General features: G+C 32.5%; 1 protein-coding gene across 1 annotated transcript; it reads left to right on the forward strand.

Annotated features, from left to right (window-relative positions):
• Positions 1-9,549: 9,549 nt before the first annotated feature.
• On the forward strand, positions 9,550-21,925 carry LOC127725867 (probable 39S ribosomal protein L23, mitochondrial). Its single transcript, XM_052233203.1, has 5 exons — positions 9,550-9,663; positions 9,985-10,134; positions 12,961-13,043; positions 15,346-15,410; positions 21,751-21,925. The coding sequence occupies exons 1-5, from the start codon at positions 9,620-9,622 to the stop codon at positions 21,904-21,906; spliced, it is 498 nt and encodes a 165-aa protein (XP_052089163.1). The 5' UTR covers positions 9,550-9,619; the 3' UTR covers positions 21,907-21,925.
• The last annotated feature ends 794 nt before the right edge of the window (positions 21,926-22,719 follow it).

Below are 22,719 nucleotides of genomic sequence, written 5' to 3' on the forward strand. Positions count from 1 at the left end.
AGGCTTGACGCTCAAAGAAGTTGGAAAGGGCTTGACGCTCAAAGCAGTTGGAAAAGGCTTGACGCTAAAAGCAGTTGGAAAAGGCTTGACGCTAAAAGCAGTTGGAAAAGGCTTGACACTCAAAGCAGTTGGAAAAGGCTTGACACTCAAAGCAGTTGGAAAGGGCTTGACACTCAAAGCAGTTGGAAAGGGCTTGACACTCAAAGCTGTTGAAAAGGGCTTGACAATAAAAGCAGTTGGAAAAGGCTTGACACTCAAAGCAGTTGGAAAAGGCTTGACACTCAAAGCAGTTGGAAAGGGTTTGACACTCAAAGCAGTTGAAAACGGCTTGACACTCAAAGCATTTGGAAAAGGCTTGACACTCAAAGCATTTGGAAAAGGCTTGACGCTCAAAGCAGTTGGAAAAGGCTTGACGCTCAAATCAGTTGGAAAAGGCATGACGCTCAAAGCAGTTGGAAAAGCAGTTGGAAAGGGCTTGACGCTCAAAGCAGTTGGAAAAGGCTTGACGCTCAAAGCAGTTGAAAAAGGCTTGACGCTAAAAGCAGTTGGAAAAGGTTTGACACTCAAAGCAATTGGAAAAGGCTTGACACTCAAAGCAGTTGAAAATGGCTTGACACTCAAAGCAGTTGGAAAATGCTTGACACCCAAAGCAGTTGAAAACGGCTTGACAATCAAAGCAGTTGGAAAAGGCTTGACACTCAAAGTAGTTTGAAAGGGCTTGACACTCAAAGCAGTTGGAAAGGGCTTGACACTCAAAGCAATTGGAAAAGGCTTGACACTCAAAGCAGTTGGAAAAGGCTTAACACTCAAAGCAGTTGGAAAAGGCTTGACACTCAAAGCAGTTGGAAAGGGCTTGACACTCAAAGCAGTTGGAAAGGGCTTGACACTCAAAGCAGTTGAAAAGGGCTTGACAATAAAAGCAGTTGGAAAAGGCTTGACACTCAAAGCAGTTGGAAAAGGCTTGACACTCAAAGCAGTTGGAGAGGGTTTGACACTCAAAGCAGTTGAAAACGGCTTGACACTCAAAGCATTTGGAAAAGGCTTGACGCTCAAAGCAGTTAGAAAAGGCTTGACGCTCAAAGCAGTTGGGAAAGGCTTGACGCTCAAAGCAGTTGGAAAGGGCTTGACGCTCAAAGCAGTTGGAAAGGGCTTGACGCTCAAAGCAGTTGGAAAAGCAGTTGGAAAGGGCTTGACGCTCAAAGCAGTTGGAAAAGGCTTGACGCTCAAAGCAGTTGAAAAAGGCTTGACGCTAAAAGCAGTTGGAAAAGGCTTGACACTCAAAGCAATTGGAAAAGGCTTGACACTCAAAGCGGTTGGAAAGGGCTTGACACTCAAAGCAGTTGGAAAATGCTTGACACTCAAAGCAGTTGAAAAGGGCTTGACAATCAAAGCAGTTGGAAAAGGCTTGACACTAAAAGTAGTTTGAAAGGGCTTGACACTCAAAGCAGTTGGAAAGGGCTTGACATTCAAAGCAATTGGAAAAGGCTTGACACTCAAAGCAGTTGGAAAAGGCTTAACACTCAAAGCAGTTGAAAAGGGCTTGACAATCAAAGCAGTTGGAAAAGGCTTGACACTCAAAGTAGTTTGAAAGGGCTTGACACTCAAACAGTTGGAAAAGGCTTAACTCATTAGATCAGCACGAAAAACAAAAGACACAAAGTACTGAACTTAATGTACTCTCAGTTACTAAAAGCTAGCTCAAAAAACTAGTAAATAAATCATGTTTACCAGACTAAAATCTCAACCAGTACACATCAAATGGATTGAACGTCAAAACGCCATGAACGTTTTGAGAAAGCATAACCTTGTGCAATGCCAAAATATCAGTTTCAAAAAGATGTAGAAGATTCTTTATATTCAAAAGGTAGAATTCATGACCATAAATAAAAAAAGAAGAAATATAATGTTCCGTATTTGTACAGATGATTAGACACAATAGAAAAAAATTGTTTCAATGGCCATGAAAATTTTGAACATTTTTTCCTCATGACTTCGACAAACAAATGATCCTTATATTTATGCATCATTATATAATATGGTTATGTGGCTGAAGTTTTAAAATTATGATGTCGTCTAAGGGTACCATACAACCCTTTGAAATTTTATTAGCTTATCTGGATAAAAGGGCCATCTAAGCTATTGTCAGCACTCACTTTCTGTCTGCCCGTCTGTGTGGGGTAAACTTTACACTTATATGGAAACTGTGGCCAATGATAACTAAAATGGCAAGAATTCATGATCGTTCATGAAAAACTGTTGCCAAACACTTTTAATTTATTTCCGATCTAATGTAACACATGGCCATGGAAGACACTTGCATTTTTTTTATTCTAATTGACCGATTATCCAAATTTTCCTCCACTGAAACTACACAGTGAATGTGAACATAATTTTGCAGAAATTAATAAAGCATGGAAGATCCTTTACAGGATCTTCATTCGGTTCCTATCGTATGAAAAACATAGCTCGATCTTGTGAGGCGTTTTTAATTTTCAAAAATCTTCTTATTTAGGGACTCACTGGTATCACTATCCACTAATCAGTCCGTTTTATTTTTTATGTGAATGAAACAAAGTGCTTTTTATTGATGTTGACGTGACGGCTTATGTACAGCCTTTTTTTAAGTAATGGAGCGAATAGGTTTTTCGTTATCATAATATAACCTTTTGATTTTTTTCTTTTTGCTTCCGCCCCCTTTTTTTAACAATTTCGTTATATTTCTTTTCGTTTCGTTGATTCATTTTTCGTTTCATCCTGTTTTTCTTTGATTCCGTTTCTTTTTGTTTCATTTCGATTCGTTTTAAAAGTCGGGTTTTCATATACACAATAAACAAAGAACGTGAGGTCTTAATTTAGAGCTCTTTAAACGAATATTTCACACTCTATAGGTACTCAAAACACAGCTACAAATTCTCCTGGATAACATAAACAATGGAACAGGAACGTAAAGACTGTGGCTGTGGATAAACCCCCTCCCCTAAACATGGGACAGTGGTATAACTGTACAACAATAAAGCATACTATACAATTATAGCCTTTGAATGAGGTCGATATAACATGGTATTGACCTCAACCAAAGGCTACAATTGATATATTATTAATCAACAACTATTTCATGAACAATGTAAAATTGGGGATTTCTAGAATGTATTTTAGTAACATGTTATATGCCCTGTGCAATATGCTGTTTTTGAACTACGAAAAGCTAAACAAAACAGTATTGGTGTGCAAACTGAGTAAATGCAAATGTACATGTGATCAAGTTTAACGAATACAAATCCTCAAAAATATTCGATTAATAATATTGCAATACATATGAAAGTCAGTTCAAGTATTAAATTAAAACGTATTACTAAGGTATTTGATGGCGATCTAATTGTCACCTTACATTTTCTTTAAATGACACGTCACTTGTTTACATGTTTTTCAAAGAGGAAGTTGAATAACGTTTTGGGTTTTAGTTTCTGTTTTACATACCCAAACATTGACGTGATAAAAATGTTGAACTAATCTGTTTGATCAGATTAACCCCCCTTTTTATGCACCGTTCAATATATAAATGGTTTTTACCAAAATTGGATAGCATACATTGTAATTAAAAAATTGTATTTTTTCTACGATATGAACGGATAGTTTAAAAACATATTTTATCATTTTTTTCATTCAACGTAAACTATGTAAATAAACAACATTTCTCAAACATGATAAATTTGAATTTGTCCAATATCTAGGCTAACTAGATCATAATAAAGTTATTCGTGATATCGAAAGCATTGGTAATTTAAATGGAATTTCCGCCCTTTACTGATTAATATTTTGACTTTTTTATATATTACTATCTATTTTTATCTTTTCTCTGTATTGCTCATAATTATCTCCAACTTACTTAAAGTTGAAAAGGTAAAAATAATTTCAAATGTAAATAGTTGAAGGGGTCTGAACATTGACACAGATCAATACGCATGCTTTTATATGGCAATTTCGGGCGCATTACATTTGCGCGCATTTGGGGATATTTTTTTTTACTTTTGCGCGCAGCTTTTGATTACATTTGGTAATGGTAATGCACACGAGACATTTCATTATATTTTTCAGCACTACTTGCGAAGAATATTCGCGGTGAAAAAAAGAAGAAAAAAGTATCCACTTGATTTTCGACTGATTTTTATCATTCAGACCAAGGATTTGTATTGTCTCACTATACAAATCCTTGTTCAGACTGATTTAACTTGAAACCGAGTTCATGGACCCCTCTTTTAAAAATTGACATTTGGATTGATTATGTATGAAGATTATTTGTGCCAATTTTTATGAAGAAATAACCGATGAAATTTTTTTAAATTGGATAAATATACAGCTAAAATGCCGTTCTTTGACTAAAATGATAAAAATGAATAATTTCCAAAGAATTGTTTCAAAAATTAAAAGAACACTTATATAGAGAAGATATTCCAGATCTTTTGCAAAAATCCTCTTGCGTTTATCTTTTAAAACAAAAAAGTTATGTATGTCTTTCTAAAGGATAGAAATGTCCAAGAAACCGAAATTTCCAGTAAATGTCTGAAATTTCGACCCCATTTATCACTACAAGTAGCACATGAAGGTACCCGCTGCATTTGTTTGCACCTGTCCTAAGTCAGGAACCTGATGTTCAGTGGTTGTCGTTTGTTGATGTGGTTAAGTGTTTCTCGTTTCTCGTTTTTTATATAGATTAGACCGTTGTTTTCTTGTTTGAATAGTTTAACACTAGTCATTTTGGGGTCCTTTATAGCTTTATAGCTTGCTGTTCGGTGTGAGCCAAGTCAAAATTTATAAAAGTAAACCATTATAGGTCAAAGTACGGTCTTCAACACGGAACCTTGGCTCAAACAAGTCATAGAAAGGTTATGGAAATATCGGACTAGTTAAACGTACACTTGTGGCGAATCCAGGATATTGAATAAAAGCGATGTATGAGATACTAAAAAGGGGGAAATTTCATAGCCTATCAGTTTCTTGTCAGTTAGATCTTTTTGATAGATATACGGTGAGCTAGGACGTTTTCCACTTGCCATTGATGTAAAATTAAGGATGATATCCTACTGGTCTAAATTAATTATGGGAAAGCAGTCAAAGTATTCTTGTATTATTTATAAGCTACTGTACCACTTGTATTGTACTAAAAACATAGATTTTAAATGGTTAATATGTGTTAAAAATATATTTGATGAATGTGGATTTTCTTATATCTGGAACACACAGCTCTTTTTAAATGATGTATGGTTGAAATATAATATCAAAGTAAGATTGTGTGATCAATTCAAACAAACATGGAACGAGACTATTCAAAACTGTTCCAAAGCCTTGAATTATCGTATTTTTAAGAATTTATTGTGTTTTGAAGAATATTTTAATATTTTAGACGAAAAAGATTTTTTAACATTATGTAAATTTAGAATATGTAACCATAAACTTCCAGTCGAACTTGGAAGATGGTACAATATAGAAAGGGAAGAAAGAAAGTGTAATTTATGTAAGCTAGATATTGGAGATGAATTCCATTACATTATTAATTGTTCACATTTTAGAGAAGAGAGAAATAAACTTATAAATCGAAATTTTAGTATAAGGCCAAATATTATATTATTTACTGAAATTATGTCGTCTACAAATAGGACAGATCTCATAAATTTATGTAAGTTTATACGAATTTTAAACAAGCGAGTGTGTCCTCCTGAATAATTTCTTTTTGTCTTTGTTGTTGTTGTGTATATTGTATATTTATGTTTATGTATTTAATGTATTGTATAAAATGCATGTCTTCTCTGTACCTATGTATTTGGTGATGAGAATAAAGATATATATAAATAAATAAATGAACTTTTTTTTTATTTCAAGAGGATAACCTCATTAGCCAAAGCTAATCTTCCTTAGGGTCTTAAAATCAATCCAATTAAAATACAGAGCTCTGATTTCTTTATGCTCCATACACGCGAGTTCCGATAGATCTGAGTTTTAATCAGATTACTAAAAAATAAGTCATATATACATAATGTATTTGATGGGCCTCGGTGGCCGAGTGGTCTAAGTATCACTTGCCTATCAACAATGAGGTTGTGAGTTCTAAACTCCGGCTTCCTTCCCCAATAAAAACTGACCGCCACGAAATAGCACAATAGTGTTGAAAATGGCGTTAAACACCAATCAATTAATCATAATGTATTTGACATAATTAATTATAAACACAAATTAATTCATTCACATATCATTATTATTATAGGCATATACTTGCCCTTCAACAAACAAAGTATTGAGAGACTACTCGTTAAAAATGTGTTATAAACTGTTTTAACAATCTCTTTTTAAATAAGTACATTGATGTTGTCTTTATAAAATTGGTCTTTGACTTTGGCAGTGTTATTTTAATGGAAATCAACTGGTAATTTGGAACATTTAAATTTTGGAAATTTTCTTCTAAATTAGGAGGTGCCAATCCATTTAAAGATTTGAATACAAGAATTGCTTTCTGGTATTTAACTTTCTTCTCGAAATTATTACATGATATCATTACATCGGCTTCTAAAATAGCCCTTTCTGACATCTTAAAAAATGGTCTAAATGATTTATACAAAATAAACTGCAGTTCCCCCAAATGACACAACAATAATCACATACTGGTAGAATAGATGTATTAAACCGTGCATAGGAAGGTACTTGTGAACTTTTAGTAACAAATTTATTCTATTTGATATTAAACAAGACATCCTATTGATTTGGTCTGTCCAATTTTCATAAGGAGAACTGTCCATACGAAAATTTTTGTTTACAAATTGTTTTAAAATCACAAAAATGTTCTAAAAAACATACATATTTGGCATAAAAGGTGGAGTCTCTGGGGCACCTTGCCCACCTCCCCCGATTCATCATTAATTGCTCTCAATCTAATGCGTCAAGTAATAAATGCATGTATTTAGATGTAAACTCACATGCGTTGCTTTGGTTTCACGATCACTCAAAACAATGTTCTTGATCAAATCCTTCTCTTCACTAGTAAATAAAAATCAAAACCTTGCCTCTTCTCTTATTAAGGAAGTATTTAACGATAATATCAGAAACTTTAAGATATATACTGCTGTCTGTATTGACCAAAATCGTCAGAGGTTTAATAATAGGGGTTATTATCAATGTACATCAATCAAAGTGGTGTTCTGGGTGAAAAAAAAATACCACAAAACGTCGAGTTTCCATACAACTTGTTGTTAATCTAAATTAACGTTCAAATCAAGAAATTTGAAAGCTGAATTATGATCAATCGCTTAGTTTCTTAATAATGTCTAAATTTATCAACTTCAACTTATATATAGAATTTAAGAAATGTATGTTATAAATCGTGTAAGAACCGAAGCACTAGCTACTCTCGGGAACAAGCAGTCCAACTCTAGTGATAGAAAATTCACAAATATTACTTTATTAATTTGGTGCATTTGAAGCATTTTTCGTGATTTACCTTCTCCAGGAACGCTCAAAACAAAAACAAAAAATTGAAAGATATATCAAGGATGTATAATTAATTGAAAACTAGAGGCGCTGTATGACCAAAAAGGGGTACAAAGATACCGAAATCGCATATGGTCAACTTTTCCATGGAAGTTGGAATTTCTACATTTATCAACGGAAAATTTAAGAAAGGTATGTTATAAATTGTGTACGTATACCGAAGCACTGACAATTGAGTTGTTGATACCCTAGAGGACTTGTAGTTAAATGTTGTTTTTATGATCATATCTTGTACTTCAAGTACATCATAACAACCTGAAATATCTCAAAAAGTAAGTCATACAAGTACACGTATATTTCTTATCATATTTAGAGAGTACAAATCGAAGCAAGCTCCCTGTCAACAGTGTAGGTTTGCTCTGATAGACATAACCATGAAGTACTAAAGTCAAGTATCGTTTTTTTTTTTGGTAATTTTTTTGCAAGTAGATTCATACTGTTGTAGTCTTTTGTTGGAAGTTTTAATTATCAAAATCCTTGACACGAATTATGGCGGTATTGCATGGATGAATAATGGTGAGAGAGCAACCCAGCAACACAATTTTACTAAAGTAGACATCTATTGGTTACGATGCTGGCTAAAACAAACACAACATGCAATATAGACAAGTATCATGTAGTATGAATGCTAATCAGACAAGTATCAACAAAATGGCAAGGATGCAAACAACTATATACATAGGGCACTGTTCGGTCATCAACAATGAGCAAAACCCATACCGTATAGAAGAGAGAGAGAGAGAGAGAAGAAGAACATCATTCATTTTTTTTTTCATTCACCGTTTTGATTGTTGCACTGGTCATAGTCTTATTACAGTTATGTTTATATTTACAGTGTTGTAACCAGAGACATATATACACATATATATGTGTATATATGTCTCTGTTGTAACTAATTGATAAGAAAAATAAATGATTTTCATCATTACATTCTCCACACCAGATTTGAAATGTCGGACTTAACAAAGGAGTCAAATAATTTTTGTTTTTCAAGAATGTACGTGTGCATCATGCTTAGGAAACTTGATATAAACTTTCGCCTAAAGTTTTGTTCATTTTATTCATTGTTTTCACATTTCTATAATCAGTATCTATTTTACTTCGTTTTAAATTCGCCCTTTTAAATAAAATAAAGAGATGTAGTATGTTTGCCAATGAGACAACTATCCAACAGTCCAAATTATGCGGATTTAAGCACCATGCGGCCTTCAACAATGAGCAAAACCAATACCGCATAGTCAGCTAAAAAATGCCCCGATATGGCAAAATGTGAAAAAAAAACGGCCTGATTTATGACAAAATAATAAACGAAAAACAAATATGACAGACAGTAACATGATACAACCACTGTATGACAGGTTTCTGGCTTGGGATAGGCACATATAGAATATGACCGGTTAAACATGTTTGTGAGTGCTTAAGTCTCCCTCTAAGCTGAGACAGTGGTGAAACAGCACAATATAAGAACAAACTAAAAATGCGTTGGAGATGGGTTGACTCATCAGATGCACAAAACAAGCACAATTTACAATTATGCTGATAATTATACTGTATAATAGAATGATAATGATATAGGTAAGGTTATTTACCTGAATACCGACTTTGAATAAAGCTTTGGATTGAATTGAAGCAGGTTAATGGAAAATTCTAAACTTTAAAGACACATACAAAAATTAACGGATATATATATATATTCTTAATTAACAGATTACTGCGTAATTTTTTTTTATGTGTCTTTATTATATATATAGTTTGTGTGTAATAGTCCTAGCAGTAGTCAGTGAACATGTTTTAAGCCTTGAAAATTTCAATCTGATCAAACCAATATCTTGGAATTTTCGATAATGAAAGATAATATCCGTGGCGAATCTGTTATTTTGAATACAACATCTTAAACATATTTTCTATTAAAATTTATTAAATTACCAAAAAAGGTAAAACGTTTCAACTTCCAGTTAATGTATCTGGGTATCATGTTCGGGACTGCTTGTATAGTTTTAGCATTTACGACAGAAAGCGTTTCTCCAAATTAGAGAGTTAAACAACGACGTGAAACTTGACTTTGAGCATTACAAATGCACAAATGGCATCAAAACTAGCAAAATTTGGCAAATTTCATTCAAGAATGTAATTTTCTTTTATCGTATAATTTTTATCACTGTAAATTGATACCTGATAAGGGGTATAATACTCATAAATTGGCATAACCTCTGATCTTTATCTAAATGATCCAAATGGTTGTCTCATAATTGCAATCATACCACATTAGACATCTCCTTATTTTCATATAAACAATTCTCAAAGGAAGAACAAGTAAGGTTTACAAATTCCATAGCTTCAAGATAAATTACTGTCCATATAAGTTACAATTGTTTCATTTTATGTTCAGTCTATGCATGTACATACATTGACATAGTAAATAATAAGTAATAATGTTTCTATTTTTAGCCCATTGTGGAAACAGAAAGTTCCCAACTATCCTTTGTATCAGCAAGGTGGACCACAAAATCGTATATTATTATGTTACTTTTGGATGAAATTGATCAAACCACACCGAGAAGTTCCAAAAAACCAAGTTCATTTTGAGGTTCACCCACAGTAAGTAATTACTTGCATATTTTTTGTCCTTAAGCTGTTGGAGTCATCTGCCTTACTGTACATGTAGGTGAATTGTTATACTCATTTGAGGGTCCTTGATCAAAGTTCTGTAATCCGATTTTACTATGAAAACAGTATGTACATCCTATTTCTTGCAAATCTGTTATTCTAGCTGCAAACTTTCATGACATGCAGTATGTTTAAATACACCAAATAAGTTATTGCCTTAAAGCAGATCAATACAATAAAGGCTGTCAATCATGATCATGTCGATTATATCATGGAAACCAGTTTCAAAAAAGTACAAAAAAATAAAGGCTTGTTTTATACTTATACAATGGTTCATAACATATCCCATTAAATTTATTTTGTAATCAGATAAATAAACTTTGTTACTTGTAATCAGGGTTCTCACTAAGGACTTTTGAAAGAAAGTCCAGGTTTGGCCATGGTGAGTCCAACAGTGAGAAGATGAAATTTCATTGCTATATCAGTTATTGTTTCAGTCCCCATGACAAAATAGAGCAAGGAAATGACATCCATAGATATAAGAAGATGTGGTATGAGTGCCAATGAGACAACTCTCCATCAAATCTAGATAATTTTCAAACTTGTAATAAAATGATGATATTTGTGCTCAGTTGATACAACATTTTACAATCTTGATGGATTTTTAGACTCACCAATTTTGAAAATGATTCCCGACAGATTTTCATGAGTCCAGGACTCATGGACTCGCCTTAGTGGGAATTCTGTTGGTATTATCTGTCTTGAATTAATAACTTCACATGCACAGCACAACCACTTTGTTTAAAGCAGTTTTGTAAATATGACGTTTGGAAATTTGATGATATCTACAATGTATGATGTGAAATTAAAATAACCCAATAAAAGTAATTTTTATGATGTTAACAAAACCAATTAAAAGATATTCCTTATTTGATTTTTAGTAAACAGGAATAAATGGGTTGTCCCCAGGTACATATCAATGCATCAAAAACCAAACAACACAATAAAACCATAAAAGAAATCTAGGTCAACATAAAGTCTTCAAGATTGTTAGAAGTGTCAAGCTTTCAATTGCATCAGTCAAGAGAGGTCAATGGAGGTTGTTACTGTAAATAATTTTTTGTTATGTTTTTAGTATTGCAAAAATTACAATGTGATGGTTTCACAAAAATAAAAAATTTACCATTTATATTTTGGAAGTGTTATTTATATGCAGTATTTTCTGAAATCTCAATGATTAATCTCACATGTGCATCCATTGTTGAACAATCGCAAAAATAAATGCACTCAAAAATTCCTAAATTATCAGTTTTAGATTAACAGAGACTATCAAAGGTCTGCCATCAACCTCAGATTAGTTATTTAGATTAACAGAGACTATCAAAGGTCTGCCATCAACTTCAGATTACTTATTTAGATTAACAGAGACTATCAAAGGTCTTCCATCAACTTCAGATTACTTATTTAGATTATCAGAGACTATCAAAGGTCTGCCATCAACTTCAGATTACTTATTTAGATTAACAGAGACTATCAAAGGTCTTCCATCAACTTCAGATTACTTATTTAGATTAACAGAGACTATCAAAGGTCTGTCGTCAACTTCAGATTACTTAATTAGATAAACAGAGACTATCAAAGGTCTGCCATCAACTTCAGATTACTTATTTAAATTAACAGAGACTATCAAAGGTCTTCCATCAACTTCAGATTACTTATTTAGATTAACAGAGACTATCAAAGGTCTGCCATCAACATCAGGTTACTTATTTAGATTAACAGAGACTATCAAAGGTCTGCCATCAACTTCAGATTACTTATTTAGATTAACAGAGACTATTAAAGGTCTGCCATCAACTTCAGATTACTTATTTAGATTAACAGAGACTATCAAAGGTCTTCCATCAACTTCAGATTACTTATTAAGATTAACAGAGACTATCAAAGGTCTGCCATCAACTTCAGATTACTTCTTCAGATTAACAGAGACTATTAAAGGTCTGCCATCAACTTCAGATTACATAATTAGATTAACAGAGACTATCAAAGGTCTGCCGTCAACTTCAGATTACTTATAAATTACAAAACAAAAACTATTGAGACTTGTCTAAGCCAACCTCTGATAAGTTAGCTAACCAGCTGCAGCATGTTAACATATGGCAGTTTTTGTCTTGCCGAATTCAAAAGTTGTGGAAACAAGACTTAGATTGTGTTATTTCTAATATGGGGACTGCCATAATGTCAATTATTGTATAAGCTTGTGATTAGGTCATACAGGCAAGACATATCTTAGTGTTAACAGTTTATTCATCTATTATTCCTTGTAAAATTCACCATTTTTACAAATTTTTTAACAAATAAGTCCAGCTTTGCAAGTATGTATTACAACCCTTATACATGTTATAGTATTCCTGCAAACACTTCAGTTATCATTTCATTGCATACAAGAAAATAATCTTGCCCACAGGTCAATTGAACCAATTTTCTACTTTTTTTTTTCAATTTAAGACAAAAGTAGTCTGGTTACTACGAAGTTATATAAATTATTTACTGAACCAATAAAAAAAGAGGCCTTTCTACATCCTTTTGAATAGAACAGTTTGTTTGGAATGAAATTTATTTTTTTTGTACACATTAACAGTCCGGTAATAAATTAGTGAGTGTACACATTAACAGTCCAGTAATAAATAAGTGAGCAGTAGCTATAGCTCACAATACATCTTGTTTTGACTACCTCGGTACATACAGGGATTTGAAATACATTTGATGCAATTTAATTTTTTTTGAAGGATAACGAAAATATTTGATTATTTTCAGAATGAGCAAGCATGATATAAAGCAGTATTTAGAGAAAATATACAATGTTCCAGTGTTAAAAGTTGCTGTTAATAATGTAGATGGTAAGACAAACAATATTTTGCAAATATCGCTGGTCAATTTTCAAGTCTGATACAGAACACCTAAATATTGCTGGTTAATTCTCAAGCCTGGTACTAAAACGTAGATATATTTGGTCAATTGTCAGGCCTGGCAACAAACACCTAGATACTTTTTGGTCAACTGTCAGGCCTGGCAACAAACACCTATATATCTTTGATCAATTGTCAGGCATGGCAACAAACACCTAGATATCTTTGGTCAATTGTCAGTATGGCAACAAACACCTAGATATCTTTGGTCAATTGTTAGGCATGGCAACAAACACCTAGATATCTTTGGTCATTACTTAGGCCTGGTACCAAACAACTATATTTCTTTGATCAATTCTCAGACCTGATACAGTCTTAAAAGTTATACATAAATGAGGTTGTCTTTTCTTCCTGTTTCTAAAGCTTATATAAATACATTTTACATTTTCCCACAATGCAGCTTGCTTTTCTTTATTTTTTTCCCCCCAGCTATTGTCTATATTTTGTAGGGATGTCAACTCGGTGAACAATTACAAATCGAGTACTCGTTGGTTTTATCGAGTGATACTCGAGTACTCGCTCGGGAATATATCTACAACACAGAAACACAAAAATACATACTTTATATTCTATGGTTTGTTGTTCAACGGACAAAAAACCATCTACATAAGTATCTGGGACAAGGAATTACACACCATAATTAATAGCTCATTACCTACAAGTACTAATTAAGTAAAAACAATAATCTAACCAATATAATTTAATGAACACCTATTTAAAAATTATAACAAGGAAAAACCATATCAAACAATTGTATTTGGTAATCGTTAAGAAAACACATTTAATGTTTACAAAGGCATAAGGATTAGAAGTTTAACTATTCACTGAGGGTCACCAGAGGATGCAACGAATTTATTTTATTTGAAAACATTTTCTTGTCAACTATTATTGGGGACAGTTGGTTTTGCAACTTTGTAAATTACAGTCTTGCAGACGCAAATATTTGCTCTGACGGTACCGATGTGACGGAATGGCTAAGACATGTTTAGTTTAAAGTGTTAGCCTAGGTATAGCCCACATATTTTGGGAGGCATTTTAAATGACAATTTAGCACAAGCATTGGAAACAAAATGGTTTTTTTTTACTAGTATGATTAATTAGTGATGCCTATTTAATTTTCAAGAAGATCAATTTTATATAAAGAAAACAGCAATATTCTAACAGGAAACTGATTAGTCGAGTATCATTTTGGTATTCAATACTCTGTATTACCGAGTGATACTCAAATACTCAAGTACTCGTTGACATCCCTTATATTTTGCATAGATATTGGTGTTTTGCTTAATACACCAAAAATAAATAGTGATTTGAATATTACTGCTATCTCATAATAGGAGCAGGATACTTATAGATGTATCTGTACACTTTATGAATATCACGTCAGTTTATCTGTCCATCCTTATTTGTATAATATAATTACTAAGGAGGATGAATAGAAATAAGACTAGGTTTTGTTTTGCACTTTAGTTTATTTCTTAAGAGCACTCAACAATGAATCATTGATTTTTTCAGCATTAAAACCAATTTATATAGTTACACACAGCTCAAAAAAAAAATACCAAGGGTACAATAAAAAAAAACACAAGTTGGAAGAAAAACAGACAACACCATGTCCAAAAGAGAAAAAAAACCAGAAGGACAAAACAGCAGTCAACAAGACACTGCACACAAACTAAAGATTAAGCAACAACAACCCTGATAAAAACATGGGGTGAACTATGATACTTTAGAAGGGTCAGCACTCATGTTTAATCCTTTGATTTAAAACAGCCATTGTTAGATTTCTTACAATAACAGATTTATAGTGAATGTCGCTTGTCTGACCCTATGGCATTACCAAATTTACAAACCATTAATACTTGTTAATTCTTTTACTGTAATTATTCAATAGCAACAATTGATGACTTACCATGGCCTAATTTGTTGTATGTTCAGGTCATTTATACTAAATAAAACACTTTTTAAAAAGAATCTTTGGTTCTTCATAACATACAATTTATGCCTGGCCAGTACTGCCTAAGTTTTGAAGATCCCAGAGTTTTTTTTTGTACATATGAATTTTTTCTCAGAGCCATGCATTCATGTAATATAGACACATCTTACAGTTATGATTGTTATGATAACATTTACAAAACGTATACCTCAAATGGGTATAGTTAGTAAATATTGTTACATTTCTGTATTATATTTAGTATCAATATAATTACAGATATATTGATGTTTATAATTCTAGGAAAACCTGGAGTATACAAACAAAAGCCATATGAAGAACCCAAGAAAAGGGCTTATGTAACATTGGTAAGTTTTAAGAACCTGTACAGTTTCTTTTGAGACGGTTAAAGGTAATGAAAAGTAATTAATGCTGATTTTTATACGACCGCAAAAAAATTTTGTGGTCGTATATTGGTATGACGTTGGCGGCGTCGTCGTCGTCCGGCGTCGTCGTCGTCCGGCGTCGTCGTCGTCCGGCGTCGTCGTCCGAATACATATTGGTTTTCGCACTCTAACTTTAGTTTAAGTGAATGGATCTTTTTGAAATTTGACCATAAGGTTAAATACCACAAAAGGAAGGTTGGGATTGATTTTGGGGGTTATGGTACCAACAGTTAAGGAATTAGGGGCCAAAAAGGGGCCAAAAATGAGCATTTTCTAGTTTCCAGACAATAACTGTGGAACGGTGTATGGATCTCTCTGAAATTATACTACAAGTTTCCATACCACAAAGGGATGGTTAGGATTTGCTTTGGGGGGTTATGGCTCAAACCGTTTAGGAATTAGGGGCAAAAAAGGGGGAAAAACAAGGTTGTCCTGGTTAATGGACAAATACTTTAGTTCAAAACATAATTTAAAGCAGTGTAAGGGAGATAAATCAAATACATCATTGAAATTATCTCCCTTACACTGCTTTTAAATTATGTATAAAGTAATGGTTAATGAACAATAAAGATAATCTAAAACAGTGTAAGGGAGGTAATCCAAATACAACGTTTTGGTTACTTCCCTTACACTGCTTTTAAATTATGTTTAAAGAAATGCATATTTATAAAGGAAGACCAGTAAAAATATCTGCAAATGTTTTCATCTTTTTTTTTTACAAAAAAATCCATATGAAAGATTTGACACTATATTTTTATTAATTCTATTATAAAATAGATTAAGTTAGCACTATGGTAAATTTAAATGGGTAATTATGGTTGCCAACTCCATTGGAAATTTGAATTGAGATTATGACCATATCTTGAGGGAAAGAATTTTTTGGGGGGAAAAAGGGGGGGGGAGGATAAAAAGAAATTGTGGGGGGCCAATTTTTTCTCATTTCAGATTTCAGAAATTAAAAAGAATTATTCTTCAAATATTTTTTTTTTTTCAAATTTCAAATATTGAAAAATTTCAAGAAGTAATCTTTAATTGCACAGTATGGCGCATTACATTTGTAAAATCTTTGATCACATTTATTTATTTGTTATGCCGAATCTAACAGTGTATTTAGATTTTTAATTTTGGGTCCAGTTTTCAAATTGCATTAATGTCCAAAGGGTCCAAAATTAAACTTTGTTTGATTTTAGCAAAAATTGAATATATGAGGTTCTTTGATATGCTGAATCTAAACATGTATTTAGATTTTTGATTTTTGGCCCAGTTTTCAAGTTGGTCCAAATTGGGGTCCAAAATTAAACTTTGTTTGATTTCAACAAAAATTGAATATATGGGGTTCTTTGATATGCTGAATCTAACCATGTATTTAGATTTTTTATTTGTGGACCCCGTTATCTAATTGGTTCATATTGAGGTCAAAAGGGTCCAAAATTAAACTTTGTTTGATTTCATCTAAAATTGAATTATTGGGGTTCTTTGATATTCCAAATCTAACCGTGTATTTAGGTTTTTAATTTTGGGTCCTGTTTTTTAAATTGGTCTACATTGAGGTCCAAAGGGTCCAAAATTAAACTTAGTTTGATTTTAACAAAAATTGAATTCTTGGGGTTCTTTGATTTGCTGAATCTAAACATGTGTTTAGATTTTTGATTATGGGCCCAGTTTTCAAGTTGGTCCAAGATAGGGTCCAGTATTTAAACTTTGTTTGATTTCAACAAAAATTGAATATATGGGGTTCTTTGATATGCTGAATCTAAACATGTGTTTAGATTTTTGATTATGGGCCCAGTTTTCAAGTTGGTCCAAATTGGGGTCCAAAATTAAACTTTGTTTGATTTCAACAAAAATTGAATATATGAGGTTCTTTGATATGCTGAATCTAACCATGTATTTAGATTTTTTATTTGTAGGCCCCGCTATCAAATTGGTTCATATTGAGGTCAAAAGGGTCCAAAATTAAACTTTGTTTGATTTCATCGAAAATTGAATTATTGGGGTTCTTTGATATGCCAAATCTAACCGTGTTTTTAGATTTTTAATTTGGGTCCCGTTTTTTAAATTGGTCTTCATTGAGGTCCAAAGGGTCCAAAATTAGACTTAGTTTGATTTTAACAAAAATTGAATTCTTGGGGTTCTTTGATATGCTGAATCTAAACATGTGTTTAGATTTTTGATTATGGGCCCTGTTTTCAAGTTGGTCCAAGTTGGGGTCCAAAATTAAACTTTTTTTGATTTCAACAAAAATTGAATATATGGGGTTCTTTGATATGCTGAATCTAACCATGAATTTAGATTTTTTATTTGTGGGCCCTGCTATCAAATTGGTTCATATTGAGGTCAAAAGGGTCCAAAATTAAACTTTGTTTGATTTCATCAAAAATTGAATTATTGGGGTTCTTTGATATTACAAATCTAACCGTGTATTTAGATTTTTAATTTTAAGTCCCGTTTTTTAAATTGGTCTACATTAAGGTCCAAAGGGTCCAAAATTAAACTTAGTTTGATTTTAGCAAAAATTGAATTCTTGGGGTTCTTTGATATGCTGAATCTAAACATGTGTTTAGATTTTTGATTATGGGCCCAGTTTTCAAGTTTGTCCAAGTTGGGGTCCAAAATTAAACTTTGTTTGATTTTAACAAAAATTGAATATATGGGGTTCTTTGATATGCTGAATCTAACCATGTATTTTGATTTTGGACATTGGACCATAATAGGTAAATTAAAAAAATTCAAGTTCTTAGACCACATTCTTTCTGTGTCAGAAACCTATGCTGTGTCAAATATTTAATAACAATCCAAATTCAGAGCTGTATCAAGCTTGAATGTTGTGTCCATACTTGCCCCAACTGTTCAGGGTTCGACCTCTGCGGTCGTATCAAGCTGCGCCCCAGCGAAGCATTTTATTATTAATTATCCTAATGTATAGAATGATTTCTAGTGTTTGTAAAATTTGTAAGAGTGAGAAATTTATTATTTTTGAAAGTATAAAGTTTTAAAATTTATTTTTAACAATTCATTGAAATGGTATGTTCCTGAGTAGGACAGGCTATAAAACCTGTTAAATTTATTACATGAATAGTGTTTTGAGTCAAACTTTTGACCTACATTTTTCAAAATTAGGACATGTTTTTTGCAAAGAACATCAGTTATTAAGATGTCAGTTTAGGTTCAGATACCATACACACATAATAATAATAATAATAATAATAAAATAATCTATTTCAAGAGGGTATGCTCAATTAGTACAAACACTATTCTCACCTGAGGCCCCCACACTCCACTCACAATGCATTACACAATTTCTTCATAACAAAGATAAACATAAGAAAACATAATCAAAATTGATATATAATCATTTAAATAATTCCTGCATTTTCAAGTAAAAACTTAAAGCAGTTTGTTTTAAAAGTATTTATGTTTGACATGTGTCTTAGTGCTTCTGGTAGTTTATTCCATAAAGTTGGGCCAGAATATGAAAAAGATCTTCTAAATGTGTTTGTTCTTGCCTTTGGTATATTAAGTAATTGGGTTGTATTTGATCTATACTACATAGTTGAAGACTGCAGTAACTGGCAAGAACGTCATTAGAAGTTGAGGATGTTTTTGTGAAAGGTCATTTCCCAATATTTATATAATTTTGTAATGTCATTTTCATTTGAAAGGAGATAAAATTTGTAGGCATTACATTTGAACCACTTCGGTATCAAAGACTTGAAAGTCATAAACAAAGATTTCCTAAACACTAGTCATAGTTCATCATATTCAGCCAAATCAAGGCTTATGCAAATAATTATTTAGTTGGAAAATTCAAAAGAATAAAACAATGAAAAATTTATCTGTGATTAATTTTTTTTGACATGATTAATGTGTAATACTTCATGGATTGTTATCAAATTTGGACAGAAGCTAATCCTCAAGATCAAGAAATAGCATTGGAAGAAAATAGTTTCATATGCAAAAAATATTTCTATATTTCACTGATAAATGGACTTACTTTTTTACAGTCAACATTACTCATTTACACTGATGACAGCAGCAATCACAAGGGGAACATATTGTTTAGTGGAAACCTTTCCTATTTTTATGACCCTGCCTTAGGCAATGGGGCATTAAGTGATATCCTTGACAGTCAGTCCTTCCGTTTGTTTTTCCCTCTGTCCTTCCGTCCTTCAGTCCCTCCCATTTTTATTTCCACACTCTAACTTAATTTTTCCTCATCAAAATTCTATGATACTCATACACAATGCTAGGAATCCAAACTTGCAGACAGTGTTTGAATTTGGGCAGTGAGTCACTTACCGTTCTAGAGTTTTGTCCCTTTAAAACTTGGAAAATGTATATTTTTTTTTCCTTTCCCTCCGTTCTTCAGTTTGTCCCATTTTTGTTTCTGTGCTCTAACTTAAGTTTGCCTCACACCAATTTTATGAAACTCATTCACAATGTAAAGAACCACAACATGTAGACAGAGTTGGAATATGAGCAGTGAGTCATTTACAGTTCTAGAGTTATGCCCCTTTTTAACTTCGGAAAATTGCAAAGCTAGAGCAGGGGCATTCTTGTCCTCAGACACATAATTCTTTTATTTTTAAATGTTTCATATATTTAATTGATAAATTACCTTCGTCTTCGTCAGCATCGTCCGAAGACATTTGGTTTCCGGACAATAACTTTACTTAATGTAAATAGAAATCTATGAAATTTAAACACAAGGTTTATAACCACAAAAGGAAGGTCGGGATTGATTTTTGGGGTTATAGTCCTTACAGTTTAGGAATAAGGGGCCAAAAAGGGGCCCAAATAAGCATTTTTCTAGTTTCCAGACAATAACGGTGTATGGATCTCTCTGAAAATATATAATACCACAAGTTTCCATACCACAAAGGGATGGTTAGGATTGGCTTTGGGGGGTTATGGCTCAAACCATTTAGGAATTAGGGGCTAAAAAGGGGGAAAAACAAGGGTTTCCTGGTTAATGGACAATTAAAAAAAAGTACAATGTTATGTTTGGATTACCTCCCTTACACTGCTTTTAAATTATGTATAAAGAAATGTTGAATTGTCTTGAGGTGATTAGCTGTCAATTTATTTTTAGAAGTTACTATTTAAAAATGCTGATTAAGGAATATTAATTTTTGCCATAATTATGTATGTCATTTTCTATTTTAAGACTTTTATGATGTATTTAAATGGGTAATTAGGGTTGCAAACTCCATTGGAAATTTGAATTGAGATTATGACCATATCTTGAGGGAAAGAATTTTTTTTTTGTGGAAAAATGGGGGGGAGGGAGCTGAAAAAAAAATTGGGGGGGGGGACAATTTTTTCTCATTTCAGATTTTCAGAAATTAAAAAGAAAATTTCTTTAAATAAAAATTTTTTTTGGGGGGGGGGGGGGGGGTCAATTTTCAACAGCATAATGTATTGCACAAATATAAATTCAAATCATATAACCAATTCTAAGTTCTTTGACTACAGTTATTCTGTGTCAGAAACCTATTATGTGTCAAATATTTAATTACAATCCAAATTCAGACCTGTATCAAGCGCAAATATTGTGTCCATTTTTGCCCCAACTGTTCAGGGTTGGACCTCTGCGGTTGTATCCAGCTGCGCTTGGCGAAGCAATTTGTTTTATCTTTAATTGATCAATGGATTGCTATTAGTTATTTGGCAGTAAACATAAGTTTTTTACTCTGGCAGCAACAGTTGAAAGAGAAGAACCTGTTTCATTTTTGTTTAGATAATAACTCTGTTCAATCACGCTTTGATTGTTATGATGCAACAAGTTGTTATTAAGTTGCCTTCTTAATATTTGTTTGTGTCTTACTGCTGCTATTAACATTTTTAAACACACCAAGCTTTAATAAAAAAATATAAATTCCTTCATTAATGTGCTCCAGATTCAACTCTGAGTAGGGCCCCAGTGGCCAATGGTCTAAGTATTGGAACTACTGTACCACTAGCCTGTCAACACTGAGACAGGTGCACTAAAAATCTTAATTGACTAGGATTGTCAGTTTTCCTACTGGAGATTGGTGGTTCTCTCCTTACACTTTGGCTTCCTTCACCAGTACAAACTGATTGCCACAAAATAGCACAATATTGCTGAAAGTAGCATTTAACACCAAAATTCAAATTCAAATCTGTCCCTTTATCAGCGTGAGATGACGGATTTACTACTCTACTTAACCATTTTATACTCTAATATCTCCTTTCTCTAGTGCATCTTATTTCTAGTTAAATAATGACTTTTATTTTACAGGCAGGTGGACAGACTTTTGAATTCCCTGATGTGTCACCTATAATGAGTCAGTATGAAAAAGACAAAGAAGAATTTGAAACAACAGATAAAGCCTTCATAAGACAACAACAGAAATACTGGGACAGACTTAGTATACCACCATGGTTTAGAAGATAATAAATATATTTAAAGTGAACAGTTGTTTCCTATGCCAAATGCGTTTAATTTCTTGATTATGACAGCATAATTAAAAGTTTTCTGTTTAAATCACTGAGAAACCCTTACAGTAACTGTTTTTTTTTGTTTATTTTCTTTCAAATTTCTTGCTAAAAGAGTGTGACATAAATTCATCAAAGAAGTTAGGCTATATAATAATTTTGTCTGCCTGAAGTGTATTTCTTCTACAAAAGACTAATCAGCGAAAAGCCAAATAAAGTACGAAGTTAAAGGGCATTAAAGGCCAAAAATTACTAAAAGTTTTGCCAAATATGGCTAATGTAATCTATTCCTGGGGTAGAACATCCTAAGTATTTCGAACAATACAAAGAATTTAAACAGTTTATTTATAAATATGACAATATCAATGATAATTCATGTCAACACAGAAGTTCTGACTACTGGGCTGATGACTCAAAAAAATAACATTTGGTGCCAATTATCAATGATATAATTTCTGTCAGAAAGAATTTCTTAGTACTACCTTGGAAATAAGAAACTGTAACATGATTGGGAAAAAAACAAAGGAAGGAAATTTATGGGGACCCACACTAGTATTTTGTTGCAATTAAGGATGTTTGCTCCTCTTGTTTTTGAATTTTTGCCAGATATTCTGAATCCTTTGAAATTATCCATGTAGTGCCATTAAAAAATGTTGCCTGCTAACCCTTTCTTTTCTTTTTATAATTTTATTACATATAGTTTAAAAAACTATGTTTGAAAATCTTAAAAATTCCTTGTTATTTTTTCATTGTTTTTGAAAGAAAACAGGTG

The sequence above is a fragment of the Mytilus californianus genome, unplaced genomic scaffold (genome assembly GCF_021869535.1).
Source record: "Mytilus californianus isolate M0D057914Y unplaced genomic scaffold, xbMytCali1.0.p SCAF_15, whole genome shotgun sequence".
Taxonomy (NCBI): Eukaryota; Metazoa; Mollusca; class Bivalvia; order Mytilida; family Mytilidae; genus Mytilus; species Mytilus californianus.